Source organism: Ictalurus punctatus, chromosome 12 (genome assembly GCF_001660625.3).
Source record: "Ictalurus punctatus breed USDA103 chromosome 12, Coco_2.0, whole genome shotgun sequence".
Taxonomy (NCBI): Eukaryota; Metazoa; Chordata; class Actinopteri; order Siluriformes; family Ictaluridae; genus Ictalurus; species Ictalurus punctatus.
Genome location: NC_030427.2, coordinates 17871950 through 17889251, shown reverse-complemented (window position 1 = coordinate 17889251; position 17302 = coordinate 17871950). Strand labels below are relative to the sequence as shown.

Genomic DNA, 17302 nt, shown 5'->3' with positions numbered 1-17302 from the left:
GGGATAGTGTATGAGGGGACTCATAATTTGTATGCGCATAATGCCGAATTGCAGGGTGTGTTTGAGTGATGCGCCCCTCATATTTCTATGATTATAACACTAATCTGCAAATCTAGTGAACTTGCGTATACTGGGTGGAGTGGGTAGCCCTTTGTTTTCCTGAATCTCTCTGCAACGCTTCTTGGACAACTTCCATGCTTCCGTTTTGCTGATTTGGAGTTTCAGTAATGTGTAGGCGACCCACTTAAATGAAGATCAACAGGTAATTGGGAACCGAATTTTTGTGCAGAGACTCCTGAGTTTATACTTGGTTTACACAGCATCACAGGAAACTCTTGATTCTCCTTCTGTGTAAATCACCGGTGCGGTTTAGTGCACTTGGAGGCGAGTCGTGGAATGCCGACTCCACTACCATGGCTAACTGCCATTCCACCTGGCTCTTAGCTGTGAGTCACAGAATTACCAAACCCACTGTACAGTACATGTATTTTTTTTTTTTATTTATTTATTTATTTCCCTTCCTTTTCTTTTCTGAGCCACATCCCAGAGAGGGTTGTCCTTGGAACAGTGCTCCTTGTGGTGAATTGAGGAAATGTGATCCTACTATTCACAGTTTGGCTCCAGAAATAGAAAAATAAACATGATAATGCAGGACCCATGCTTGTCTGAGAACTTCTAGAAGCTGGAGACAGGCATGAGTGCTGTATTCAATATCTCAGCATTGATCATCTCTGAGACAGATATTGGAACGGACATTCTATGCACAGAATGCGCAGTAACACAAATACTGCCTCAGCAAGCTTACCTAATGAATCTAGGTCCCAGTTGGGAGTCAGAGATGATCGGACCACCACACAAAATCTTGATGTTGACATAGAGACCACACGCAGTGAAAGCTCACAGCCATCTGCAGAGCATCGAAAGAGAACTGAAGACGATTTCCCTCTCATCTGGGGAGGAGGAGGCTGTTATGCAGTGGTGTCAGAAAGTATTCAACCCCTGCAGTTTTTTGTACACTTTGTTATAAAAGATATATATATATATATATAAAATGTGTGTCATGGCCAAAAATGGTTGCAATTACAAATGCTTTCTTTATTTTTAAAATATTTATTTTGTTTGCATTGGAACAGCACAAAAAAAAAGCCAAATCTGAGACATTCCACACAGAATGGTAAAAATGGACTGGACAAATTTATTGGCACCTTTTCAAAATCTTCAGAAATAATTGTATTTCAAGCATGTGCTGCTCCTTTAATTTGTAATTAATTTCACCTGTAGCAATTTGCAGGTGCTGGCAATATAGAAATCATATTTAACTTGCAACCAGTTAAAATGGAGAAAAGTTGGCTCAACCTTTTGTGTTGTCTGCATGTATCACACTGAGCATGAACAAAAGGGAGAAGTGCAAAGAGCTGTCCGAGGATTTGAGAACCAACATTTTGGAAAAGCCTGGACAATCTTAAGGATACAAGTCCATCTCCAGAGAGCTTAATGATCCTTTGTTCACTGTGTGCAACACTGTCAAGACGTTTACAGTCCATGGCACTGTAGCTAATCTCCCTGGATGTGGACAAAAGCGATAAATTGATGAAGGATTGTTCAAATAGTGGATAAAGAACCTTGATCAACTTCCAAACAATTTCAGGCTGACCTGCAGACAAAGGGTAGAACAGTGTCAGCTCACGCTATATGTCACCATCTAAATGAAATGGGACGCTATGGTAGGAGAGACAGGTGGACCCTGCTGTTGGCCACATCTGCAGTCCTCATGCCTCCCTGCAGCAAGCCTATAGCATGTTCATGCAGGTGAGCAGGAACCCTAGGCATCTTTCTTCTGGTGTTTTTCAGTCAGTAGAAAGGTCTCTTTAGTTACTCTGACCTTAATTGGCTGCCTCTTGTAAACTGTTAGTGTATTACGGACTGTTCCACAGGTTCATGTGCAATGATTGTTTATGGTTCATTGAACAAGCATGAAAAACATCTATTTGACTAACAACTAAATAGTGCAATAGAATTAAATGACCTGTGCATACAAAGTATTGGGGTGGCGCACGTACTCTGTTGATGAAATATGCGTCATGCGTACTGTATGGTGTTCCGAGCGTATACGTAAAAAGTGAATTCTTTAGCACTGATTAGTTGTTCCACAAGGTGGAACAGTGACCCAGGGCTGTTGATTCTCAAGGTAGGTGAAGTAAAACGGAAGAGACGGAAACGGGTGCAGCTAAGAAAGTACCCGCATTTGTATAAATCTAGCCTTAGAGTATAAGGAGTTGTGTATGGGTGCTAATCGTGCCGAGAGATTGGCCAAACATTGTTCATGTTATTGTGATTCTTCTTTGTTGTCGTCCTTCACACCAAAACACCTGCTTTGCTGCTCTATACTCCCTCTTGTAGGCCAGGAGGAGTAGTGCAAGTTGTCGTAATGCGCATGCGTGGACCGCCTGTGTATGCGTACATGTCAAATGGAGTATACTTTTAAAGGCTATGCGTACGGCTGTGTGCATACCCTATAGTACACACTAAAAAAATAAATAAATAAACCGGAGTATACCTGAGGCTTAAGCATAATGGCTTGAAGTTAGCAAGGGGGAAATGCATCACATTTTTCCTGAGAAACTACAAATTAATCTAATCTAAGTCATGTGATTTTTATCTGCAATAGTATAAGTACTTAACAAGATATTGTCTTGGACAAAAAATGTACTTGTTTTTCCTCTATAGAATCTGTATGCACCTGTTTCCAGCTTTGACAACCACCATGTTGGATCGGGAGGAAGTAGGGGTGGGCGGATCGATCCTGAAGTATAGATACTTTCAGTACTGATGATGTATCGAAAGGATCGATCCTCGTATAAAAATATCACTACTAAGGTCGGTTTTTTTCTCCAGTGATGTTTATTTGTTTAGCTTAAAGTGTTATGTTTAAAATAAGTTTTGAATATAATAATTCGTGACTCCTTTCCATCTCGTATGCACAGCACATGTTGCTCCTCCTCCCCTGCTCTGTTGTGTATCTGACACTGGCCCTGGATTTATTTGGTATCGGATTTATTTTGCAGTATCGCCCACTTAGGGGGAAGTGTGTAAACACTGAAATGATCATATGACTCCTATATTATCCCTAATTGGTGGCTTTACAACTCTCCCCATGTTACAACCAGTATGTTAGAAATGCTTGGGCAGAGGGACTGCTTGCTTAATATCATTTTCTCCTTAAATGCGTTTGGAGGAGAAACTAAGAGTTGATCGAGTAAATTGTACACACATCCTGTAGGCGGACTAAGTCAATAAAAGTCTCAGTTCAGCTTCAGCCGGAGCCATCATGATTCTGCACATGCGCAGTTACGGGAAACTGGGGAGCTGAATTAACCGCTACACCTGACGATGAGAGGACCACCAACCTACAAGTTACCGCAGGAGTAACAATAGCGTTAGTAATCTGCAAATTTGTGGAGATTTGGGGTTAATTTTTTAATTTATCAAATCAATATTTTATATATATTTTTGCATGGACTCGACCCCAAATATCAACACATTTAGTCTTGCTCCCAGCCGCGTGTGTGCACCCGCTACGCGAGACACGCAGGTCATCTCCGTTCTTTTCGTAGAATGAGCAGCTTGTTTATTATTATTATTATTATTATTATTATTATTATTATTATTATTACTACTACTACTACTACTACTACATTAAAAGTTGAAACGAGTGACAGCCTATAGAACAGCAGAGATAAATCAGCAAAAACGGCTTCATTGTATACTTTTAGAAGTGTTTTTATTAGTTTCTCGACTCCCATTGGTGTTTCCGGGATGTGCATCTGTTCAGAAGCGTCATGATTAATGAACAGGACGCGGCGGAGACACATGCGCACGCGCACTGCGTTACTACATCTCTTCAAATCAACTGCAAGGCGCAAAGACCTGAGGGGTAATTCCACGAAACCCGGTAAGCCAGGCAACTTCAACAAGCTAGTTTAACTTGACGTCTATTTGCCAAACTTTGTGGTTAAGGTCAGATTTAAGTATAGGTCATAGTATAGCACCGCATTAATTAGCTGCATTAATAATTATGCAAGACGCGCGCGCACGTGTGTGTCCGTGTCCGTCCGTGTCCGTCCTGTGTCTTGGCGTGGTGTCTCCCATCACTCGCAGGCATTAATCGAGATCGATTTTGACCTCCCGTTTCCTGGCATTTCCATAGTCACGGATGAACTTAAAACCTGCTGGGCACCAGCTCAAGAAGCTTAATTGCTCAGGCCATTTATAATAATTTTATACCGTCATTTGGGGAATATTAAAATGTTGACTGTATTGGGATTAAGTGTTGTGATGCTTTATTGGAGTTTAAATGGGGAAGAGTCTGTATACTTAACTGTACACTATTTGCAGTTACAATTACCGTACAAAAATATTGTTTAAATACTTATAGTACTACAAGTTTAAATACTATAGTATCTATAGTACACACTACTGCAATAGTTTACCAGTGATTGGTGTTCAGACATGATGGATAATAATAATGTAGGTGTTAGAATGATGTTGCACATGTATAAGGATGCGTCTGAAGTGTCTCTATGTTGTACTGTATCTGACCAAATGCTTTTGTTCTGCTGAGAATTTTGTTTTAATAGTGGAATTTTGACCAGTGTTTTGTAGCCAGGAAGAGAAATCAAACGTTACCAAAAATAAACAAATGGTGGCTATAGTGTTGGTTGCTTAACTATAAACAGTCCAGTGTTGCACATCCATGAGTAGCAGATCAGTGGATACAGTCATCTTACTGTGCTATTGACAAACCAGTGACAGATTAGCACAGTTTAGCACTTGCTTTTATTATAATACTAATACTAATAATAATAATAATAATAATAATAATAATTTATTATTATTATTATTATTATTATTATTATTATTATTATTTTGGGGTTCAAAAGCATGCCAGTAGTTTGATTAGTTACTCTAAATTGCCCCTAGTGGGCGAATAAGTGTGCACCTTGTCCAGGCTACTGAATATTAATCAATTAGTTAGCATAACCCTAAATATTTTAAAACAGAAGGAAAATGAAAGGGGGAACAATCCTAAAATTTTGCTGAACTGTGCCATCTTCAGCTGGGCGAAAATCATGAAACAGTATACGCATGAAACCGTCAAAGGGTATTTAGAATTTCCTTGTCCCATTTTTTTTTTTATCGTGGGATTAAAATCCTACTCGGACTGATTGCTGGTTCGCGTGAGAGAGAGATCAGGGGGTGGATTAGGGAGAATGGTTCATATCCTCTTATAACACAGCTTTGTAGAGCTGCTCTGTTAAGAGCTGTGTTGAGGTCAAAGCTATAGTGCAAAAATGTTCTGTGAATGGAGAGTGGTGTTTTGGATATTCAGTGTAGCAGCAGTCAGTTGTGAAAATGGAGAAAGCACTTGATATTGTGTCAGAGTTTGTGTTTTCAAGTGTTAGAACCACTAAAATCTCTCTCTATGTAGGCAAGTTATGTAGTTCAACTTGTTGCAGTTTGCCAGTGCTATATTAGATGTAAATTTCAGATATCATGATTTCTGCATAAAGTACACATGTTAAGGTGTTCGTGTCAGAAGTGGAATAGTATACCTACTACAAATGTACTGATAGACACTGTTCCTACATGAACGATGTATAAAAATGTGTGTAAAATTGATGAAGGGATGAGTATGAACAGTTCTGGCTGAAGTTATATAAGAAATTGCACAAGGCTAGATGCTTGTAGTATAGGTGGGGTGGGATAGTTGATGGTCACTGAGCAGGGGATGATTAGTAGTGGTCTGGTCAGATGATGAGATTTGTGGGATTAGGAGATTAGATGGAGTGGTGTATGTGTTTGTGTGTAGTAGAATAAATGCTCATTGCATGTGGAAGCATTGGGCATCACCTGGGCCTATTGTTATTGGTCTCATGTAGTGCTATTTTGCTTTTGATTCATTATTTCACTGTTTGTCTAGTTGTTGTGGGTTGGTGGGGGTTTTTGTTTTTGTTTTTTTTGCTTATCTTCTAGTTTTTCCAACATGACCTTGTAAGAAATTCATTTAAGTAATTATTTCTATCTGATAACATTTGTGTAGCTTGGTCTGAAGATGACCTAAGCCAAACGTGGTAATGAAGGATTGGACAAATTGAAGGCTGTAAAATAATAATAATAATAATAATAACTCTTTTTTTTTAAAAAAAAAAATGGTTTTCAAGAAATTTCAAAAGGTGCATAAAATACTATGGTCACTGTAAAATTTTACATCAACTGACATTAGAAGCTTCCAAGAAATCAGACGAAAAATCGTGATTCAGGGCACGCAGCCCTGTGGAATGCTGGTAGTCACGAGGCTAGAGGAGGTGCAGTCTGTTAGTAAGGAAGTCCAAGGTTCAATTACAAAGAGAGTTGCTGATGCCAAGGTCTGAAGATTATCTTGGATGGGTTGACTGTGATGATATGAATAGCATCCTAATGTAGGTTTTGTTGATACTGATTCACGATACTGAATCATATAACCAGCTCTTCTCAATGGAAGAACCCGATGGCCAGACAAGGTTCACTATCAGTTTATAAAACTTCTCCCACAGAGTGTTCTGTCTCTGCTTCTTAATAACTTAAATATAGTCTGGAGATCAGGATACATGCCACCCACCTGGTCAGAAGCACTAATAATACCCATACCTAAACCAGGCAAGGACTATATTGACCCCAACAATTGTCACCCTATAGCCCTGACTAGTTGTCTTGGTAAAACCATGGAGAGGATGGTTAATAATCATCTTGTCTATAAGTTAGAAACTGGAAATAAAATAAGTAGACTTCACTGTGGCTTTAGACAGGGTAGGAGTACACTAGGTCACCTTCTTAGACTGGAATCTTATGCACGTGACACTTTTTGTTAAATAAGAACATGCTGTAGCTGTCTTTTTTTGATCTAGAGACAGCATGACAACACAACATGGAAGTATGGCATTTTAAAAGACTAAAAGTACCAAATTGGTTTTAGGGGACGCCTACCTGTATTTGATGGACACTTTGAAATGAGGGTAGACTCTACTTTCTCAGGCTCATACACACATGAACTGTGAGTATCTCAGGGAAGCATTATTTCTGTTGATCTTTTTTTGATTGGGTTAAATATATTGTACAGTCTTTATGTTGACGATGTCTGTATATGCTACAAGGGGAAAAATATGAACACATCAAAAACCCATTCAGTTATGTTCATTTATTTGTGTGCCCATTCTCATATATATATATATCTACCCATGTATTCATTTACACATATTTTTTCATTTATTATTTATAACCTTGCTCCTGCCATGAACATGGATTAAAAATTAAACAACTAACTGTGAATCAAAGAAATGAGGAAAATACAATTGTTTAATAATGCTAATAATTCGTACAATATAGAAGAGAAACAGGGATTATAATAAAGCTGTCACGTGAAAATAATCACAAAATTAAAGATCATTAATTAGTAGTGTTTCTCAAATTGTTCCGCTCTCTATTATTAAATCTATTCATGTTCTAGCTGCATTAAAGATCTGTTCATAGCATCAAATTAAAAAAAACTGTTTTTCCCTTGCAGTTCTTTAAAATATTTCTAGTCCAGTAAAGGTGGTATTTGGTGGTAAGTTCATTGAACGAGGGTTCTGTATCCAAAAAAGTATCGAAACCACTGAATACACATATAGCAATATGAATGTTTGTCATGTTCTTTATGTTTTTGGTAATTTGCACTTTCAAAAATAAGTATCAAACACTACAACTGTTACACTCAGTAAAAGAAAAGTAAATCTCTAACTGCAGAGTACAGAGACTTCTATAAGAGAAGTCTTTCCAGAGCTGGTCCTATAAAGTTGTAAATGCAATTCTGGATATTTACACTTTCCCACAAGGAAATTTCAGCAGTATCCCTACATCATCAGGCCAGAACTGAGACAATTCTTACTGAGGCAACGTTGTAATTATTAATAGATTGAATGCCTTCAGTTTCTCTCTAGTATAACCACGCTGAGTTTCTGTGTGTATATGTTTGGTCATTGCAGGCTAGAGCACTGCTTAGTATCATTTTACCACTGCCAGGATACCAAGCCATAAGTCATCTAGAGTTACACCATTTGAAAGTGCCACCATTTATTTAGCACTCCCTGTCTTTGTGTTAATACATAACAATAAATAATGTTTTAGCTAACCTGTATTGGGGGTAACGCGCGTTACATAATCAGATTACTTTTCTGAAGTAATGAGTAAAGTAACACATTACTTTCTACATTTGCATTAAAGGTATGTTCTCCCTCCACATCACCGATGTGCATCCACACCCTTAATCTTGTATGCACAAACGACGTAGTTACATTTTTGACAGTGAAGATGTGTACTGTGTACTGTAGTGCAACTGGAAAGTGTTCAGTCTTGTGGTCAAATGTTAGTCGATCAACTGTGGTGTCAGAGTGCCTGGAGATATCCAGCAAAAGAAAGGTGGAATTCGTTTCCTGATGCACTTAGCAGAGTCACAGACATGGCTTTAGTGGACCTGAATCAACTTTGCACCCACTCGGACATCAGATGCATAATGGAGAGAGAGTATCGGTTCCTTAAAGAATATTGCAAGGCTCTGAAGCCTGTGTGTATGGCATTGGATATACTTCACGGAGAAGATGACTGTTTCTATGGCACCCTTCATCCTACCCTTGAAATGCTGATAGCACATTATTATTATTATTATTATTATTATTATTATTATTATTATTATTATTATTATTATTATTATTGTATTTTATGTATCCGTTAAGTTTAATTCTACTCCTTTTTCTACTCCTGACATAAACCTAAATTATTCTGGTATAAATACATGTCTAATAGTTTATAAACTGTGTAACCAGTCTGAAATGATCACTGGCAGGCAGTCAAGACACGGTTTAGCTCCATCCTTGACAGTGGTGAAGCTTTGCTTGTTGCCGTGACCCTGCCAAAATTCAAGTTGCGCTGGCTGAGAGATGAATTAAGCAAAGACACCGTCAAGATGACTGTGGAGATGCCACAGAAAGACTCCTGAAAGCAGAGACCATGGAAATGACTTCTTCGCATTACCTTTAGAGGAGAATCAACATAATAAACGAGCAATTACTGTGGACATGGAGATGATGAAATCATGAAATGAGCTGATATGGGAAATCTACATGATTTCCCCAGGATTTTGAAGATCTTCTTAAAAGCCAACACAGCAGTGCCTTCCAGTGTGCTGGTTGAGAGGCTGTTTAGTATTGGAAGTCTTCTCCTCACCCCAAAAGGAAATACACCAGCGTTTTGAGAGACTTCTCCTGCTGTGTTACAGTCGTTATAAACCTGATGAAATAGTAAACTCTTAAGATAAGAATACTCTAACACACACAGACACATAAATGTGGTGGTGGTGCTCTTGTTTCTTTGCATACATTGCAGAAGTGATCTGGACTCTTTTGCATAAATGGAATTTTGTTTTGAGGTCACTTGATAAACTAAGTAGGAAACTACTAGTTGGAATCAACTTGCATTTGTTTGTTTAGCTGTGCTGCTAATTATGGACAAAATATTACCTCTATCTGTTATTATAAACTAGAAGAAATGGATTCTAATTTCAGAATGACTTCAAGAAGCTTATATTGCACTCTATTCTCACAGTGGACAGTGAATTTACTTTATTTAAATAAACCTAAAAATAAAATCTCTAGGACATACCCATACAAAAAGTACAAAATGACAAAACTTCTTACTGTCAATAAAGAGTTGTGCAGTAGGTGACACAACCCATAATGTTAAGAGATCTTTTGTTTACATACATGGCTCTAGGGGTCAAGAAATGTTCACAGAATAAGTGCTCAGAATATAATAGTCTTAATGTGTTTTTAAAAGAAAATGAAGGTGTATGTTATGTAGGCTGTTGTTGAATGCATCACTGCGTTAAACACTAGTGCAAAAAAGAACTGTCAAAAAACACCTGTAAGGCCTGGAAGAGATCGAGCCTTAGCTAGAAAAGAAAAAGTAATGTAACGCATTACTTTCCATAAAAAGTAACTAAGTAACACAATTAGTTATTCTTTTAGTGAGTAACTCAATATTGTAGCGCATTACTTTTTAAAAGTAACTTTCCCCAACACTGTAGCTAACGTCAATCTTGTTCCTAAATTTAAATTCTTGATGGATTCTTCACTTACATTATAAACAAGTAGCATTGGACACTGTATAGAACACGGTCATAAAATGCATTAGTTTCATGACAAAATTAAATAATCTCTTTTGTCCTCAGATTGGATAAAAGCTTTTATTCATCAACAACAATGTGAAGAGAATGCATTATTTTGTGCACTAAATAATTAAGTTTGCATTGAACTGGAAACAATCCTTCATTTTGCGGACAAGAAGGTGGCTATAATTCTCATTTTGATGTTCTGTTCCTTTCTTCTTCATTCAAGTTCCTAGATGGTTATATCTCTAATTATCCAGAATCAATATCTCTCTTTAAAAAAAAAAAAAAACATTATTAATTAAATATCTTGTCCATACTAGCTTTACTAGAGTCCACAAAAACATCTATTGAAGGCAGAAACTTCGAATTGATGCATGTTCATTGTTGTCTTGAACATTTCACTCGCAGAAAAAGGGTACTAAACTATACTCTTCCGTTGTCACTGTGATCTTTTGTGCCTTTAATGTGTCTTTTAGTGAAATATTACCTTAATGAGGTCCGTACAGTCCAGTTTAATAATTTAAAAGTAACCTTATTCCCATTACAACATAAAGCATTTCATTTATAAAATGTCCATAGGCCCACAAATACAATTCAATGTATGAATATTCTGAAACAATTATTTCTGGTTCTGAAGTCACTATGTCCCATAGAGCTGACTGTGATTTGCAAGGCCATTACTCCAAAGTTTATTGTTCATATAGAGTTCATGGAGTCTTGCCAATTCCCTCAAACTAAAATAATGTCCCCTAAAATACCACATTTACCAATCCGGGAAGAGTGGCAGCACATACTTCCTCTGAGACACGTGAAGCCAGCCAACCACATCCTTTCAAATTGCTGCTCATCCATGGGGTGGCGTAACACACTTGAAGGAAAACTGAATCCTATTCTGCATGCATGAGCTCACAGATGCCCACAAATGGCTAGTGTCACTCTGACTGACAGAGGAGAGAGAGTATGCCCCTCCCACCCTGAGAGGAAGGCCAGTTTTGCTCTCTTTGGTTCTCGGTGTAAACTCACCATGTTATGTATTTACAAACCAAAGATTATGATGTGTATATAGTTATAGAATTCTTATACATGATTAAAATACATTTACATATTTTCTATTTGTGGGCCAAACGATTTTTTTTTTTAAGTTTTTTTTTTTAGAATTAAATTTAGGTGTAGCCGGGTGTTGATTAGCTGCATTAATAATTAAGTGTTAAATGCAGCAGTCATTCTTTATTCAGCTTTTTGGCAGTGCATTCATGGATGTGGCATGTGACTATGAGACAGTTGCTTTTCTGTTGGGGGGCGGGGTGTGTGACAGTGTGAGTGAGTAATTCACTACTTCTTTAATTCTGTAGCTATGCAACAAGTGTTTGGTAACCTGAGGGACTTGCCGAAATCCACCAAGGCCAGTGACCTCGACCTCATCTTTCTCAGAGGCATCATGGAAAGCCCTGTTGTCTGCTCTCTCACCAAGGTACTGCAGAATTTCTCCCTTGCAAACTTGGCTTACACTAATGATGTAATTATTAGCTGATAGCCATAGTTGAAAGACGGGTTTGAATTTTGTATGTGTGTAGGTTCACGAGCATTTAGAGGATATGAAGTTGGAGGCAGTACAGGACAATAATCTTGAACTAGTGAGTGAGATTCTAGGGGTAATTCGTGGGCTGACCATTAGAGATGACAGTGCTACAGAGCTATTGAGAATTCTTCAGCAGCCTCACTTCCAGGTACGTAACTACAGTATGATCATTACCTTTCGCTGTCTCTTCGCTTCTCCCCTCATCTTATCATTTTGCCAACTTCTTTGTTTCCATGTCTTAGTCTCTCCTGGAGGCCCATGATATGGTGGCATCAAAATGCCATGAGGCTCCACCCCCTGTCGATCCTGCCATTGAAGCAGCAGTCAACAATGCACTCCTGCAAGGTGATGCTGTCAGGATGATCGGCATCCACAAAAAAGCCGGAGAACCTCTGGTTAGTGTGTGTGTCAGTGTAGTTTAATTAATATAGCAGAAGGAGTATGTACTGCTGATGAACTGATCCTTTGTGACAAAGGAATATCTGTTTTGGTGAAATAGTACTTGAGGTTTTCCTCTCAAGATCCAGTATACAGAGCATAACTTGTCAACATATTTAATGTATGTGTGTCTTTGAAATAGGGAGTCACATTCCGGGTAGAGAAGGATGACCTGGTGATTGCTCGGATTCTCTATGGTGGGATGATTGACAGGCAGGGCCTGCTCCATGTAGGTGATATCATAAAGGAAGTGAATGGACAAGAAGTGGGCAACAACCCCACGGAGCTACAGGAGATACTGAAAGAGTGTAGTGGAGGAATCACGCTTAAAATCCTGCCAAGCTACATAGATTCGGCAGTACCACCACAGGTATCGGTAATGCGTGGGCATGCTCATACAACTGCATGCTGCCAGTGGGTGCACTCAACAGCTCAGGGTATCAGGGTTCTTTATGGTCAAAAGCCCTTTTGGGAGCAATGTTAATAACACCTAATGTTTTAACACATGTTTGTTTAATGCTTTTCTGACAAAACCTGATCTTTTTGTGTGTGCTCCCCCCTAATTGGACTAAACAACCTGTGGTCTCACCCAGACTTTTTAAAGTCTATTTTATTTTGCAGGGCAAAATTTGCACACACTCTTGACACCTCTTTAAACACACTAAGCTGTTACTTTTTGTTGCCCTTATTTAGAAAAAATACAGTAGGTAGACTCTGTAAGATCAGGGAATCATGTTTAAAGAGTGATATATACAGAGACACTCGAATAGAAGATGCATGCATGATTTTTAGTGGAGCAGATCTAAATGCATGGTATTTGACCACTAATGCCTGATAAATGCTCAGATACACATGCTGTGTTAAGTTCTCCCGTCATCTGTGTGCTAGGTTTATGTAAAGCCACATTTCGACTACAATCCAGCCAATGACACTCTGATTCCGTGCAGAGAGGCCGGGCTCGCCTTCAAGAGGGGTGATATTCTTCAGATAGTCAACAGAGAGGACCTGAACTGGTGGCAGGTATGATTTCACTGCTTTGGTAAGAGCTTACAGAGGATTTGTATTCATTTGGATTTGTTCATTGAGAATTTGGATGGCAACATTCCATTGGATGGTTGTGTTGTTTTAACAGGCATGTCATCATGTGGGAGGGGCTACAGGGTTAATTCCCAGTCAGTTTCTGGAGGAGAAAAGGAAAGCTTTTGTCCCTAAGGACTTGGATAGAACAGGTACATCCTAATTTGAACATTCAGATACATATGTGAAATAAGGAAAAAAATACATGCATACATATGTGAAAAAAATTAGTACAACCCATGGACATATTAAGACCAGAATACATTTGACCCTCTTTAAAACAGTGCCTATTAATAAACTTGATGCACTCTATCAAATGATGCACAACATTTTTTGTAGTAATAAGTCACATGGAAAAATTAAGTACACAAATTACATAAAATGTACATTTTGTGTTTAATTTTCATAAATTAAATTAAGAAAAAACATCATTCACATGGAAAAAGTAAGTACAACCCTATATTTATCACACCATCGAATCTATAAAATTAGAATCCGGTGTTCAAGATTAGATGCCAGTGATTAGAACCTGCTTAGGGAGTGCAGGTGGGACTGGTCTTATTTAGACCCCTCTCATATCTAGTGTTTGGTGTTCCCTTTGTTATTGAGGTGTGTGGTGTCATCATGCCAAGATCTAAAGAGTTCTGTACGGCCTTCAGAAAAAAGGTTGTGGATGCCTCCAAGTCCTTCAAGGGATTCAAAAAGACCTTCAAATTATTTGAAATTCATCATTCCATTGTAAGCAAAAGCATCTACAAGTGGCGCAGATTTCAAACGACTCAGTAAATTCCCAGTAAATTCAGCCCAAGAGCAGACTGTTTGATGCAAAAAGAAGTCTCAAAGCATCCCAAAATTTCATCACAAGATCTGTTAGTAAGTCTTGCAAGTGTTGGTTGAAGTGCATGCTTCTACAATCAGAAAGAGATTACACAAATTTGACCTGCATGGGAGACGTGCCAGGAAAATGCCTTTGCAAGAATACAGTTTGCCAATGAACATATAGTCAAAGTACAGGCCTTTTGGAATAATGTGCTCTGGACAGACAAAAAGATAGAGTTGATTGTCCACAGTAACAGCAGACCAAATACAGCTTTTCAGGAAAAGCACCTCATACCAAATGTGAAGCACGGTGGTAGAAATGTTATGGTTTGGGGTTGCTTCACTGATTCAGGGACTGGACCGCTTGCATTTATTGATTCAACTATGAATTCTGTATTATATCAAAGAGTGCTTGAAGATAATGAGGCCATCTGTCTGTCTGTTGAAGTTGAACTGAAAGTGGACCTTTTGACAGAAGGGCTCTAAAGTGTGACCATTTCACTCGCATTTGCGACTGAAAAGTTCTTTGTGCGAATGTGAAAAAATATTTGAAAAAATATGTGAAAAAATATTTAGGAGCACCGGTGTGAGTGACCTGTTCAGAGTTGTATAATACAATCGGAATAAAAACTAAAATTCCAAAATGCATCTACACCGCGCAACCGTTACTTTCACGTTGCTTTTCATCACCTCAGTCAACCGAACAAGTGTGAAAATACTGCAAAGAAGCCATTATGATGACAAGAGTAACACTGTAATCATCTGCTTCTCTCAACTTCCCAATCTCACCGCCATCTTTTATTGATCCCGCAAAATGACCTGAACCTGTGACCTGCTCATGTGGAGACAGTGGTAAATTAATAATAATGCTAATGCTACAAGGTGGGTTTTAATTCAAACTTCTTTATTAAATAATTCCTCACCAATCATAATCAAGCATAGCAACTGTTCAGTCTGTAAACAAACGGTACACTGCTGCTCTCCTTCATGCTCTTCAGCAACTCTAATAGACAACTCTGTTAACTTCATTTAAACTCAGGGTTGCCGGATATCACTAGAAAAGTCAACTCCAGTTTTGATTGTTTTGATTTAATCCCCCAAAATAACTCTCTATTATCAGCAGACATGGCAACACTGTACTGTGGGAACTGATCTAAAAGGAACAACTGATAAACAAAAAAAACTAATAAAATGTAAAGACAGAGAAAATGTGCTTAGTTATAAATAAATCATTAATATAAAAATGGATATAATCATTATTCATAAAATATAAATAAAATGAGAAATGAAATAATGTTTAATTACTATGGGTTGCACTTAATATCAATTTGACATTAAGCTTAGTTTGCTATCTCCTTAGAAGGCTATTAGCCTTTTTCCTAATATGGATCATGCTTATGTTAGTCTACTTTTAATTAGGACCCTTTATTGTTTAAAATTTAAAAATAAATCATTTATCCTTGTTTATTTATCAATTAACCAACAGTATTTCTCATTGCTATTATTTTAATTCAATTAACAGTGACCATGAGCAGAGAGCTCACATTTAACAGTTTATGACAAACCTCCTGATTAAAGCTTAAACAAAAAAAAGATTGGTATCTGGATCGGTATCAGTCGTAAAAAACCTGATCGGTGCGTCCCTAATGAACACCATTAAACTAAAGCGCTTTGCATCTGACGGATAAATGAACTCACCCAATCACATCCTATATGAGATTATTCAGATATATACACAATATACACAGAGCGGTTCGAGAACTGACTCCAGCCCAGGACCATGACAGTGGAAAATGTCTAATAGTGTAGCTTTAAATATATTTAAGAGGAGCATAAATATATTTATAACTTTTAAACATATTTAAAAGTTGCTCTTTTTTTTTTTTTTTTTTGCATACAGTCTGTAAAATGAACTGAAAATATTACATTTACCAGAAGGTAAATTAATTTGTCATGGCTCACACTATGTTCCTAAAATTTTGTCATAATTTACAAGCTCAAGTTTTTGCATGCCTACTTGTGTGTTATAATTGTGGCACATTAACGTTACCATCTCTAAAAAAACAAACTAAACTTCAACCGTGCTCCTAAATTTTTGTAATTAGTGCTCCTGAAAGAAATTGTTACTGAAGAGCCCTGGACAGGATGATGATCCTAAGCACACTAGCAAATCCATCAAGAAATGGCTCAAAAAAAGAAATGGAGGGTTATGGAATGGCCTAGTCAAAGCCCGGATTTGAATCCAATTGAAATGTTCTGGGCGGATTTGAAACAGGCAGTACATCCAAGAAAACACTCAAACATCTTGCAACTGAAAGAATATTGCGTGAAAGAGTGGTCAAAAATTCCAGCAAGCCGATGTCAGAGACTGGTGGACACTTATGCAAACTGCCTACAAGAAGTTATTTTTGCTAAAGGGGGTAATACTAACTTCTGAGGCCAAAGTTTATTTACTTTTTCCACAGAACAATATCACTTTTATTGATTTCTGTTAAATAAATGATTGAAAAATATTTTTTTTTCTTGTGGTTTTGTTCAACTATATCTACTTTATTAATAGGCATCAAAGATGATCAAATGTTTGCTTGTCCAAATATATCAGACAACAATTTCCATGGGGTGTACTTACTTTTTCACATGACTGTATAACTAAAGTGTTCATTTCCCCTATGTATGGAGACTTTTGGGACACCCTGTATGTATGTATGTATGTATGTATGTATGTATATGTGTATTATATATATATATATATATATATATATATATATATATATATATATATATATATATATATATATATATATATATATATATATATATATATATATTGATATTGCTGAGGGTCTGTGCTAGACAAGGCTGTGCTACAGAACTTCATACTGGAAAGCACATGCACATTCATGAGGCCCTACTGTCATGTCCAAAACTAACCTCATCAACCACATCCTTTTATTTACTATCAAATAACTCCTATAAAATACATGTACTGTAAGGGAAAATGTTGGAGATATCATGGTCAACCTAAATTGTAAAAAGGAGAGAACACTATTCCCAAAAATAATTTGTGATTTAACTTAAAATTTAAGTGTGGGTTTTTTCCTATTCAAGAACATTAGAATGGATATGTTAAAAATTGTACTGTAGCCAGC

General features: G+C 37.5%; 1 protein-coding gene across 5 annotated transcripts in view; it reads left to right on the top strand.

Moving 5' to 3' along the window:
- The first annotated feature begins 3178 nt into the window (after positions 1-3178).
- The window catches only part of pals2b (protein associated with LIN7 2, MAGUK p55 family member b), a 31507-nt gene continuing 17383 nt past the window's right edge, over positions 3179-17302 (top strand). The window contains exons 1-7 of one of the 5 annotated variants that reach the window (XM_047159117.2): positions 3179-3436; positions 11593-11711; positions 11815-11967; positions 12062-12214; positions 12400-12627; positions 13146-13277; positions 13390-13486. In XM_047159117.2, the coding sequence (XP_047015073.1) occupies positions 11595-11711; positions 11815-11967; positions 12062-12214; positions 12400-12627; positions 13146-13277; positions 13390-13486 (880 nt within the window). In that variant the 5' untranslated portion in view covers positions 3179-3436; positions 11593-11594. Of the gene's footprint in view, positions 3437-3505; positions 3953-11592; positions 11712-11814; positions 11968-12061; positions 12215-12399; positions 12628-13145; positions 13278-13389; positions 13487-17302 lie in introns of those variants that run through there. The other 4 variants (XM_047159116.2, XM_053684326.1, XM_017480723.3 and 1 more) reach the window with 4 other exon arrangements.